Source organism: Gymnoscopelus microlampas (genome assembly GCF_963454915.1).
Source record: "Gymnoscopelus microlampas genome assembly, chromosome: 22".
In the NCBI taxonomy this organism is placed as follows: Eukaryota; Metazoa; Chordata; class Actinopteri; order Myctophiformes; family Myctophidae; genus Gymnoscopelus; species Gymnoscopelus microlampas.
Genome location: NC_139959.1, coordinates 34,358,745 through 34,371,811, shown reverse-complemented (window position 1 = coordinate 34,371,811; position 13,067 = coordinate 34,358,745). Strand labels below are relative to the sequence as shown.

The 13,067-nt window shown below is 43.1% G+C and overlaps 1 protein-coding gene across 1 annotated transcript in view; it reads left to right on the top strand.

Moving 5' to 3' along the window:
• The first annotated feature begins 11,118 nt into the window (after nucleotides 1–11,118).
• Nucleotides 11,119–13,067, top strand: part of unm_hu7910 (un-named hu7910) — a 65,449-nt gene continuing 63,500 nt past the window's right edge. Inside the window, exon 1 of the mRNA XM_084048016.1 lies at nucleotides 11,119–11,299. Coding sequence (XP_083904142.1) covers nucleotides 11,260–11,299 — 40 coding nt within the window. The 5' untranslated portion in view covers nucleotides 11,119–11,259. The remainder of the gene's footprint in view (nucleotides 11,300–13,067) is intronic.

Below are 13,067 nucleotides of genomic sequence, written 5' to 3'. Positions count from 1 at the left end.
TTTATTTAAATAGATTATGATTATGCTTTTAAAAAAACATTTAAGCTATAACTAGGCTAAGTTTGAACTTAGTGTGAGGTGGTGCAACTGGCTCCAGGGCCTTAATAAGACGATATGTTCTCCGTTTTGTTCTCAGAACCATCTTTCTTTAAATTTAAGGAACATATAATTCTGCATTTCATGAATATTACAACATAATCAATGATGAATTATTCATATTTTTGTTTTATTTCACCTCAAGTTTGAACTTAGTGTGAGGTGGTGCAACTGGCTCCTGAGGAGGATAGAATTTGTTTATTATATGATTTGGAAGATATTGAAAATGAAATTCATTTTTAGTTTTACTGTCCATTATATGATGAATTAAGACATTTATTGTTTTGTAAAATGTCATCTATTTGTGTGTACAGATCATAGAGTTAAAAATAATGGAGAGGGCACCCGATATCCCCTCCCATCCACTTGCATTGAGTTGCTCACACAGCGCATGGGCCGAAATCACCCCTTCTTCCGGGTTGTGAAATGTGGTGGGCGAGGCCTATTTGGGGCTTCTGCGCGTCACTTCTGTGACGCGCTTTGCGTCACAGAAGCGCGCAACCCCGTGCGCACGCTCGTAAGTTGGTCGAAACCGTTTTCGCTCGTTCGTGTAGGAGCCCCAGGCCGTTTTAAGCTGCAGTACCATGAATGGCCAGCATGTCCTTTTGGCTTCAATGAAACCACTGGGTTCTGGGGGCTTGGTCCAGATGTCAGAGTGTGGTGACATCTGAAGAGACAGAGGACGGCGGGAGAGACAGCGACCCGGGGCGGAGAGGGTTGGCAGCCCGGGTGCAATACGTTAGTCCGACAGACCGTTCCTCCGACAGCGCATGCCTCCGACGTTTACTATACTAACCCTATACCAAACCCGAACCCTAACCCTAACCGCACGCGGATGCCACGTAGTCGGAGAAATGGGATGTCGGACTTACTACGTATGCCCCCCGGCAGCCCAAACCACGTCTTCCGTGAGTAAGAACCTTTTTGCTACAGGCTGTGGTGAAGCCTGCGGGGAAGGTTTAATCCATCAAGGCAGAGTGAGATGTTTGAGCCTAGCAGCAAGGATGACGCAACGCACCAAAAAGCCTCCACTTCTGGTCAGACAAGGGAGGAGCCAGGCCTGGAGCCAAACCACAGTGCCTGGAGCCTCCTAGTGTCGCCAACAGCTGCAACATCTCAACTTTCCTGGCTTGCAGCCCCGGCTTAACTGAAGGGCTTTAGGTGCTGATGCACCGGGCACCAACCTTGGGGGGGCACCAAACAGCGTCGAGAAAGTGAAAGAAGACAGAACTATCGCAGAAAAGCGGCAACATTTTAAAGCAGCGGCTGCTGAAGGAGTGCTAAAACAGTGAAACGTTCCGGTGAAGCGTCATTTTTTCCCACGCTGCACCCCCGGCCGGACTGATGCCGTGGATTCGCTCACATATGGTACGTGCGGCTGGATCCGCGTTGTGTCTTGACAGGTACATTAGTTTATCAATATTCAGCAGTTCCAGAAGTGTGCAGGTGATGTACATACACATATCTAACTGTGTAAGTCAAAGGGACAGTGGCGTCAATACCCTTATACCTGACTAACTGTTACGGCTCGCTTATCCTCACCTTCACATCCACGTGCTGCGCGCCCCCTCCACTCCTCTGCTCTCTGTCCCGGACGCTATTATTGTTTCCATAGGAGGTGAGACGTAAGGGAGCACTTGTTGTCGGCGGAGGTGACGGAGGCGCGCCGTCTGAAGTGGACTTGAGCCACGAGAGGCACCTCCGAGCGAGCTTAGGCGAGCGAGTCACCGTGCGCTTCAGGCGATAGGGACAGAATCAGATTCGTCTGGAACCAGGCTACAACTCAGCGCACCTGTTCTCCACCTGTCCCTTGTCTACAATCAACTGCTGTCTCTACAAAAGCCTAGTCTGCACGTCATTCTTCGCCAGAGCTTAACCTGTCCACTCGTATGGTAAAGTATAGGCCAGCATACTAGTTTATATAAGTTTGTAATGCAACTTTACTATGTAGTTTTACATAGCTATTTTGCCAAGCTGCTCAACTTTACACAGTTGCAGCTCCAGCCCTCTGTTGTTCTCCTGTTGTGGTTATTTTCACTGACTCAGCTTCTCCTCTTCTCTGCGTTGTGGCCGCCAGCGGAGCCCACACCCCACTCCAACTCCTATTCTCCCCTCTGCTTAATTCCCTTTGGGCTTCACCAACTGTACGTCTCCTCTTTGCTGTGCGCTTGGGTCACACACACCAGCCATAACACTGACTACTTCTCCAAAGTGAGTGACACCCACAGCCACAACAGCAGAGGAAGCGACAACGATTATCATTCCACAGATAGAAACCCCATTCATTTTCATAGAGATTTCCGAAAAATATTGATATACAATATTTTCAGCCTGCAAGCCATCCAGACTCCTGGTGAATCATCACCATAAAACATTTGATTCTGTGTCCAAATTATTAATATTTGAAAACCGCACAAAGGGGTATTTATTAAATATAGTTGGCTATATAATGTAATAAATATTCAAAAATGTTTTGACACAGAATGAAATGTGATTCCCCAGGAGCCTGGATGGCTCGGTTCCAGGCTTAAAATAATGTATGTAAATATTTTTCGGAGATCTCTATGGGAACAATTTATGGGGTTTCTATCTGTGGCACCACACATTGACACTGCTATGCCCTATATAGTATCAAAATCAATTGAACCACTTTAACCTATAAATAGCTGATCTACAAGCTCTCAACACGTCGTATCCAGGGCCTGCTTAAGCCTTTGTGGTGCCCGGTGCTTGGACCCGATTTTGTGCCCCCTTGGAAAAAAATGACGCTTCACCGGCGCATTTCAATGTTTTAGCGCTCCTTTAGCAGCCGCTGCTTCAATATTTCGGCGCTTTTCAACGATAGTTCTGTCTTCTTTCACTTTCCCCACACCGTTTGGTGCCCTGTGCTTCAGCAGCCCGTTGGATAAGCCAGGCCTGGTCGTTTTGAGTTTGTAGATCTGCTATTGTTGGCTAAAGGTTTTCCCCCCACAATCTGGATGCTGGGTTTTCAAGTGGTTTATATGATATACATAAACTGTATGAGATTTGATCTTTTTCTGGGCGTCCCTTGTTTTTCTCAGAGATAAGAGACCCCCGGCCGGGTGTCCCTCGTTTGAATTTCAGGCAGTTGGCAATAGTGTGACTATTGACTTTTTTTACTTAAGTAAAAGCATGAACACCACAACGTAGAAATACTTGGGAGTTAAAAGTCTGGTGTTCAAAATGTACTCAAGTACAAGTAAACATACTTAGGCTAGTTACTTTACACCACTGCTCATCTGTCTCTAATATCTGACTTGTTTCCACAGGTGCCGATTTATTAAAATTACCCATGGGGTAAATTTTTTCTCTTGCGGGCACGCATTTGCACCTTCAGAGCTACGCCTGCTATAGTAACGGTAATTCATTTGGGCCCCGACATCTGAGATTCATGTGGGGGCTGATCCTCTTTCCTGAATCATAAATATTGTGTTTTTCAATCGTTTGGCTGAAAACCCCACTAGGCATGGGAACATATACAAATTGTGATGATGACCATTTTCACTGAATTGTCGTTTATTCAACTTTGTTACACCCAGTGTTCCCGGTCAACAATGACCGCTATAGGACATTAAAGACTATTATGCTCATCCAGAAGATGGAAAAAACAGACACACGCACGCACGCACGCACACACACACACACACACACACACACACACACACACACACACACACACACACTGACCATGACCACTGATACTGACCATGATACTGACGATGACTTAACATGATTGTACAAAAGGCTGCCAGTGAGAGAGTTAAGTGTGTGTGCTCGTTAAGCGCATGCACAGGTCATCATGACCCCTAACCCTGTGTGCACGCACCTGCAGATAATTAATGAACGCACCTGCGGATAATTTAGAGAACGAGACTTTACCTTTATCTCCTCCTGCATCAGTCAGAACAGAAGTGTGTCCAGTTCATATAAAGAAGGTTTCTCAGACGGTTCATGTCAGTCATATGTGTGTCCCGTTCATCATATCAAGAAGTTGTGCTCGAAGTCATTTGAAGTTTGTGTGCGTTCATGCAAATGTAAGTCCTGTGTTTCCTAGTTAAATGCCGTTCATTTGTGTGTGAAATGTGCCCTTTGATGTCCTGTTTTGTGTTTTGAGTAGTTAACCCAAAAAATTATTTATTTTCTATCAATTGCACACCCCTTGAAGCCTTTAATTCATGGATTTATTTTTTTTTTCTTGCATTCCTAAGCTAATAATTTGATTCCCTTCTCCTACCGGCAAGTGTATCCGGTCATCAAATTATTAGCTTAGGAATGCCTTTACATTATACAGTACATTATTTGTGTCTCCTACCGGAAATACACCCGGTCATCAAATTATTAGCTTAGGAATGCCACAAAAACAAAAGTAAATCCATGAATTCAAGGCTTCATAGGGTGTGCAATTGATAGAAAATAAGTCATTTTTTGGGGGAACTCCGCCTTTAATTTTTTTTGGTCTGTGTTTTGTGCGTCAGGTGCGCACGTTCTCAGGTCAGCCCCTTAAGGCTGTCTTACCAGGGCTGAAATGTGCGTATGTCTTTAGAATGCTTTATTCTTCATGTCAAAATCAATTACAACAGTGGCAAACCTCAAATAAAATATATATGTGGCCAACCTGTGTCGACAAATTTTTGAAAAGACAAAATATAGAAATTTAAAAAAATAAAATTTAATTAAAATAAAATAAAATGGGCCTAGGCCTAATCATGACCAGCTTGTGCAAAGTGATTAATGGTGCTATATAAAGGACTTGGGGGCGGCTCTCAGACTGAGCACTATGGCAGATTTGATGCTGTTAGAGCATTTGGCCAACCAAGCCATGAGAAGAGGACTGCGTGTCTTCAGGGACCGCGCGAACATGTTTGAGGAGAGTGACGAGTGACTCCGGTGCCGCTTTCGCCTATCTCGGCACAGTCTGATGGAGCTCTGTGATACCCTGGAGCCATATTTGACCAGACCAACAAACAGGTTAAAATTAAACATTTTTGAAATGTAATGTATAGGTTTTTTAATTTGATTGTTGTGGCCTATTTATGGCATGCAGCAGTTTCAGATATGTTTCAAATGTAAAGTGCATTGCATATCAAATTGATGCCTATTATTAATTAGTATTATATTATAACAGGTGTCATGCCATCCCTGCACACGTCCAAGTTCTGTGCAGCCTGGGGTTCCTCGCCACCGGGTCGTTTCAGCGGCTGGTAGCCGACAGATCCGCCATCTCTCAGGCATCCCTAAGCCGCACGCTCCCGAACGTGCTGGATGGCATCATCCGCCTAGCACCGCGATACATCCAGTTCCCTTACACAGCTGAACAAGAGCAACCAATAAAACAACATTTCTTCCACATCGCTGGCTTCCCCAACACCATTGGAGCAATAGACTGCACCCATGTGCGCATCAAAGCGCCAACTCGAGACCCATATCCATATTAAATATAACCGCAAAGGATACCATTCCATAAACATCCAGCTCATATGTGATGCCGACATGAATATACTGAATGCAGTTACCCGTTGGGGGGTGCGGGAGCCACGACTCCTTTATTTTACAGAACTACGTTAGTCCGACAGCGCATTCCTCCGACAGCGCAGTGCTCCGACATTAAACAGTAAACCCGAACCAAACCCGCACCCTAACCCTAACCGCACGCGGATGCCACATAGTCGGAGAAAAGGTCTGTCGGATTAACGCATGCCTCCCGGTTTGAACAGGGGGCTGCTGGAGATGCATGGCTCGTTGGTGAGTGTTTATCAAACTGCTTATTTTGTGCCTTTTCCTCTCACTTGGCTACATGCAAATTCAATTCACAGGATCGCATGGCTAACCATTATCCGATCTCTACCATAGGTGATAAAGGCTATGCCGTGGCTCCCTGGCTCATGACCCCCCCTGTACACCCCCCAGACCCAACAGCTGGCGCGGTGTGCGTGCGCGCGCCAGCTCCTGACCGGCTGAGGTGGTGTCAGCAGTGGCAGATGATGATGATGATGAGGAGGAGGATGATGATGAGGGGGGGGGCGGCGACATTAGCAGAAGATGATGATGATGATAGTGATGACGATCGGGCAGTTGATGATGATGAGGATCGTCGGCCAGATGACGTGGTTGGCATCTCACCATCATCAACCACCCTTGGAGCTGGAGGTCGATGTGGAGGAGGGAGGAGGAGGAGGAGCAGCAGCAGCAGCAGAGCCGGGGGTCTGTGCAGAGGCCACATAGTCATCAAATTCACCTGTAATAAAAAATGTTCACAATTATTTGATGACCTTTTATTCCTTATTTATCTTGGCCCCTTCAATGTATTATCATTTAGTTAGCGAGGCTGCTTGGAGGGAGCACACAGCCTATAGTTTTGTGCTCATTATCAAATAAGAAGCAGGCCAGTTATCAGGTTTAGAATGGGTGGATTAGGATTTATAGTTTACATACTATCGGCTGAAGATGCCCCCGCCATGGCGTCCGTGTCCATTCCTTCCGCGGAGGGGACGCCGGAGACACATCTCCTATTAGGAGAATAGTTTAATAGTCAAATCATGGGACAAATGTATGGATCAAAATAAAAATAGAGTGGTCTACATACCAATGATGGCGCTTACGCGCTCGTCGAGGGGCGACGGTGATGGTGCTGTGTCCGGCCCCCCTCCTGTGGCTGTACGGCAACTCCGCCGCTTGGCCATACAGCTCTTTACTGAGGCCTTGCCATGCCCGTCCACTTTTTTTTAACTTATTTCGGCGTCCTTTGATTGATGTAATACTTTATTAACAGTTTGCAAATACAGTGCAAGGTTCTTATAGTGAACTAAAACTAACAAAATAACGAAAACTCAAATTAGTTTTCCTTGACTGAAAAAAATAAAAATAAACACCAAACAATAAACGATAAACTGTATTGCGTGCTTACAAAACTAACTGAAATTGTACACAAAATGCACGCCCAGCTGGCTGTCATTATAATATAGACCTGGTCATACGCATAGATATAGAAACCTAGATACCTCATTGGCCTCTGCAGTTCATTGGAGCGACCTGTATCGCAATACCCTTGTATTGCTTCCGCCCCTGGTCCAAGGAAGTTTTTCCCTATTCGTGTGTGTCACAGAAGGGGGCGTTCAGTAGGCCTCTGATTGGCCTACCGAACGTCCCCTTCTGTGACGCACGCGACTGAGGGCGGAAGCTGGTGCGCGCCCGAGATACAGACGCCTCAGAGCCAGAGGAGGCGTCTACCTTTATATGTCTATGGTCATACGCACGTCTCTGTGATATACAAACCCCTTTGAGAATTCAAGAGAAGTCAGTTTGTGAGTACCAAAAATACGACCTCCTTTACGAACTTTATTTACCCCATATTTACGACCAGCTTAGTGAATCGGGGCCATTGTAACCAAGAGAATGGAGGTTATTTCATTATAAGTGCATCAGTTTCAAGTGACTGTGAAATGCTGATGTTTATTCCATAATGTAGGCCCTATATTGTTTATGTTCCACTGTTTGTGTTGTATGACATCACATGTGTATTTGAACAATGGGCGTTAGGCCTAATTCATAGTTATTTCTGATATACATTGTATGTGTTGTATGCATGTAGCAAACACTGCAGGAGGGTTTTAAGTCATGTATGTATAGGCTACATGATTGGAACATGCTTGAACATATGACAATTTCGGCCTAATATTTCTAAGATTAGCAAATTGCAAAAAATAATAATTTTGGGCCTATACAATAAGTTGAAGGGAGAAGGGTGTGATAATGATGTGATCAAAATAAATGAAAAAAGTAATTGAAAAAACACGGTCCCCTCACGTATTAGAAGGACAATATCAGTCACCAATGAGTCTAACATGGTTAAAATGGAGTTTGAAGTTACAATGGGTTTGTATAGGTAGGGGGCGTGTCTGATAAAATTGATATCAAATATCTAAATACTGAATCAAGCAACTTAAAAACTGTTCGGGGGCTCACAAAAGCCTGAGTAGACGTTAGAACATACATGGGCAACTGGCGGCCCGGGCCCACATGCCACCTTCCCTTAATGCGTCCCGCAGGTTAATATCGGAATACTGATATATTATTGATTTCAGCTGTTACAATTCCAAACATGCAAACATGACCCACTTTAATTACTTCAGTCTATATTAGCAGCTTGATGGCTAGTATTAAAATGTTATTGTCTTTTTTATGGCCAATGTATTTGTATTTAAAGGAAGGGTAAGTGATATTTGGGGTATTTTTTTTGTTTTTTTTTTGTTAAAAGGTTAAAGTACTATATTCTGATAGTAATCATTGCTACAGAGCGTTTGTTCGGTCACAGGGGTCTCTCCAGCTCTTTAGTAAACAGAATATAGAACATTTTCAGGTAGGTGACACATTTTAAGCCAATCAGGAGAGAGCACTGAAAGAGCATTTTCTGTTTAATAAAGAGCTGGAGAGACATGGGAAACTCCTTATATGGACAGGACACTCTATAGTAACGAGCACTATCTGAACATAGACCCATTTTGCAATTATTTGAATAATTGCAAATCACTTACCCTAAGTTCAAAAGGTAAACATAAGTATAACTAAATGCATTTGAAGTTAAATACATTAAAAAGATAAAAAATAAATTAAGATTCCAATTAAAAAAATTGCACAAATTGCAGATCTACAAGCTCAAAACGCATCGCACTGCGATGCGTTTTGAGCTCGTAGATCGGCTATTTTTGCTACTTTTGTGTGACATAGAATGGAATGACGCATCAATTACGAAAAAATACGGAGATGAGAGGTTTCTGCCCGACAGTATATGTAATGTGGCCCTCTGGAGCTGGTGTGGAAATAAAGTGGCCCTCTCCATCATCAAAGTTGCATCACCCCTGCGTTAGAATGACCCCAAACATGTTTAAAAGTGAAATATCCCTTTAAGAGTGTCATTGTTGAACAGAAACAACAGAGGGCGCTAGATTTCTTTAAACAGTTATATTGCTACCATCGGGTCCATTCATTCATATTAGTCTATCAATTTCAGTTCGTTTTTAATTAGTTTCTAAATTCGGTTTGGTATTTTATTTTATGAAATAGGCTTAGTTTTAGTTTTGTTTTTTTATTAGTTTTTGGTGTCAGTTTTTAACATTTCTAAACTTGTAATCTGGTTTAGTCATTCAACAACATCAGCAAAAAAGAAAGCAGATCTACAAGCTCACAACGGCGAGCTTGTAGATCTGCAATCTTTTTGTCGACCCTATTTTTTTGCTGACGACCACCCGATGTAAAGGCACGCCCACCCCACGTACGTAACGTAAGGTTCCGCCCCCTGGGTGTCCACCAGTGTTGCCAAGTCTGCGTATTAAAAGCGACTTTGGGCTTTTTTTTCTGTAAAGTATAATATTGGTGTTTTTTGTATGTATTGTGAGCTTGTAGATCTGCTATTTTCAAATAGCCAGAGTATATAGGGCTGAAGTGGTTACGTATGTTTTGTAATAATAATACAAATAAAAGTAACTAACTAAAGTTTTTAAATAAATGTAGAGGAGTAAAAGTACAATACTTGGATCTGAGATGTAGTGGAGTAGAAGTAAAAGTATTGAAAATTGGAATTACTCCAGTCAAGTAAAAATACTTCAACATGTTACTTAAGTACAGTACTTGAGTAAATGTAGGCTACTTCATTTTATACCACTGGACACGTTTTTGGGGGGTCTTGTTTGTTCTAAAGTTGCTTATTTGGGCTTGTTTACTAAATGTTGTTTGAACCAGTGGTTCTCAAACATTTTCATGTCAAGGACCCCCATATTAATAGCCTATGTATTTGTCCATTGACCCCCATCTGAAAATGATTTGTGGACCCTTCTGTAACTCTGAGAGTGTACACATGGAACCAAATGGACCAGAACGGGTTTTTTTGATTGATTGATGTACTTTATTTAGTAAGACATGAGTACATGACAGTACATAACAGTACATGGAAGTACAAATTCGCAATACAAGGTCTACTAAACTGGATAGCTCAGTTAAGCACTTAGCTTGTTTAAAGGGCAAGACCACTTTGGTAGAGGTCTGGGTTGTGTAGTTACCTTGCCATGGTGTAACTCCAAAGGTGGACAAGAAATAAAAAATAATTGCTCCTTTGATTAGAAATTGATAATTCTAAATATGCTCCTCATTGACTTACATTGTACGGTGAAACAGCTCTCAAAGTCACTCTTTTAGCACGTAAACGGACGCAAACAAAGCTGATTCAGACGATATAGAACATCACCAAACCCAGTACTGTTTTTTTTTTTTTTATAAAAATGTCAACTTCCTGTTGATTTGACTATTTGAAGATCCGGATCCGGATCCGCGGCTCCAGTCCGGGGTTTCTTCTACATAAAAATAGCAAAATCAACAGGAAGTTAACATTTTTATTAAAAAAACAAACAGTACTGGGTTTGGTGATGTTCTATATTGTCTGAATCAACTTTGTTTGCGTCCGTTTATGTGCTAAAAGAGTGACTTTGAGAGCTGTTTCAGCTTACAATGTAAGTAAATGAGGAGCATATTTTGAATTATCAATTTCTAATCAATGGAGCAATTATTTTCGTACCAAAGTGGTCTTGCCCTTTAAGATGAGATCCCCATGCACACAAATCATGATGACATATAAGAGACAGACAGATATACACGGGTCCATTTGGTTCCACTTGTACACTCTCAGAGTTAAATTAACATTGATTTTATAATATAAATTCGGGTCCCAGAGGTATAAATGCCATTAAATGGGGGTCCGTAGCCTATGTCAAACTGGGGGTCCTTGACATTAAAATGATTGAGAATCACTGCTAGAAAGCCGTATAAACCTTCTCTTAATGGGGGTCCCTGGCATATCTTTTCAAATGGGGGTCCGCGGGCCAATAAGTGTCAATTTTGACATTTGACATGAAAAAGTTTGAGAACCACTGCACTACACTTGCTTGCTTTTGTAGACCTCTGGTTTTACTTATTCTTCTCGCAACCTGGCAACCCCCGGTCCGCTCCGCTGCAGCAGAGGGTCGATGAACTGAACTGTCTCTCATCACCACAGATAAATCTGTGTCTCTGATGCTCCTGATCACCCGATATATACATTTATATATTAATACATTAATCCATAGTTTAGGATCCATATAACCGGAGCTGGCAGCCATGGCCCAGAAGAAGACGAATAAAACCCACAACAAGAAAGGTTTGTTATTCTTTGATAAGCTTTAAAAACACTGTATAGTGCATACTCCTTTTTTTTTGTACAAATCTCGCGAGAGTCCCTCAAAAAAGAGCGGATCTACAAGCTCTCTTTCTCTCGCTCTCTCTCTCTGTCTGAGCTTGTAGATCCGCTCTTTTTGGGGGGGACTCTCGCGATACTTCATACTTTTTAGGAGTATTCTAAAGCCAATGCTGCGGTGTTTTAACGTTGTGTTGACGCAAAGCTTTATTTGCTACAGCTTTGTTGACAGGCTGCTGCTAGCCGTTAGCATGCTATCTGTGTTGTTGTGTGTGGGTGTGGGTGTGGTTTCTAGACAGTGGTGATGCTACTGGTACTGCTGTTAATGTGTTAGCTACATCTGGTGCTAGCTGGAACACCACTGCTGCTGGTGCTACCACTCTGTGTCTCTCTCTCTCTCTCTCTCTCTCTCTCTCTCTCTCTCTCTCTGTGTCTCTGTGTCTCTGTGTGTGTGTGTGTGTGTGTGTGTGTGTGTGTGTGTGTGTGTGTGTGTGTGTGTGTGTGTGTGTGTCTCACTCTCTCTCTCTGTTTGTCTGTCTGTCTGTCTGTCTGTCTGTCTGTCTGTCTGACTGACTGACTGACTGACTCTGTCTCACTCTGTCTTCTGTCTGTCTGTCTGTCTGTCTCACTCTCTCTGACTGACTGACTGACTCACTGTCTCACTCTCTGTCTGTCTGTCTGTCTGTCTGTCTGTCTGTCTGTCTCACTCTCTCTCTCTGTCTGTCTGTCTGTCTGTCTGTCTGTCTGTCTGTCTGTCTGTCTCACTCTCTCTGACTGACTGACTCACTCTCTGTCTCACTCTGTCTGTCTGTCTGTCTGTCTGTCTGTCTGTCTGTCTGTCTGTCTCACTCTCTCTCTGTCTCACTCACTCTCTCTGTCTGTCTGTCTGTCTGTCTGTCTGTCTGTCTGTCTGTCTGTCTGTCTGTCTGTTTGTCTGTCTGTCTGTCTGTCTGTCTCACTCTCTCTGTCTGTCTGTCTCACTCTCTCTCTGTCTCACTCTCTCTCTGTCTGTCTGTCTGTCTGTCTGTCTGTCTGTCTGTCTGTCTCACCCTCTCTGACTGACTGACTGACTCACTCTCGCTCTGTCTGTCTGTCCGTCTGTCTGTCTGTCTGTCTGTCTGTCTGTCTGTCTGTCTGTCTGTCTGTCTGTCTGTCTGTCTGTCTCTCTGACTGACTGACTCACTATACAAACAAAACAATGTGGGTACAATTAAATGGGAATTAAACAAAATTGTAAACAGCTCTGTGTCACAATGCATCACATCGCGACGCATTGTGAGCTTGTAGATCGGCTATTTTCAAATGGCCGAAATGTATATAGGGCTGATGTGGTTACTACAGTATATGTTTTGTAATAATAATCAAAATCTACAAAGTAACTAGTCTAAAGTTTACAAATAATTGTAGTGGAGTAAAAATTACAACATTTGCCTCTGAGATGTAGTGGAGTAGAAGTAAAAGTACTGAACATTGGAAATACTCCAGTAAAGTAAAAGATACCTCAAACTTGTACTTAAGTACAGTCCTTGAGTAAATGTACTTAGTTACTTTACACCACTGGCGGTGGGTGCACAGTCTGTCTTCTCTTGGGAGCCAGGTCTGCCTGTGGTGGCCTTTCTCCATCTCAAGGCTGTGTTCACTTGAGTCTGTATACATGTACAGTAGTCGAGGCTTTCCTTTCCTTTTAGTTTTGGACCAGTCACAGTGCTCAGGTATAGGCTCTATTCACAGC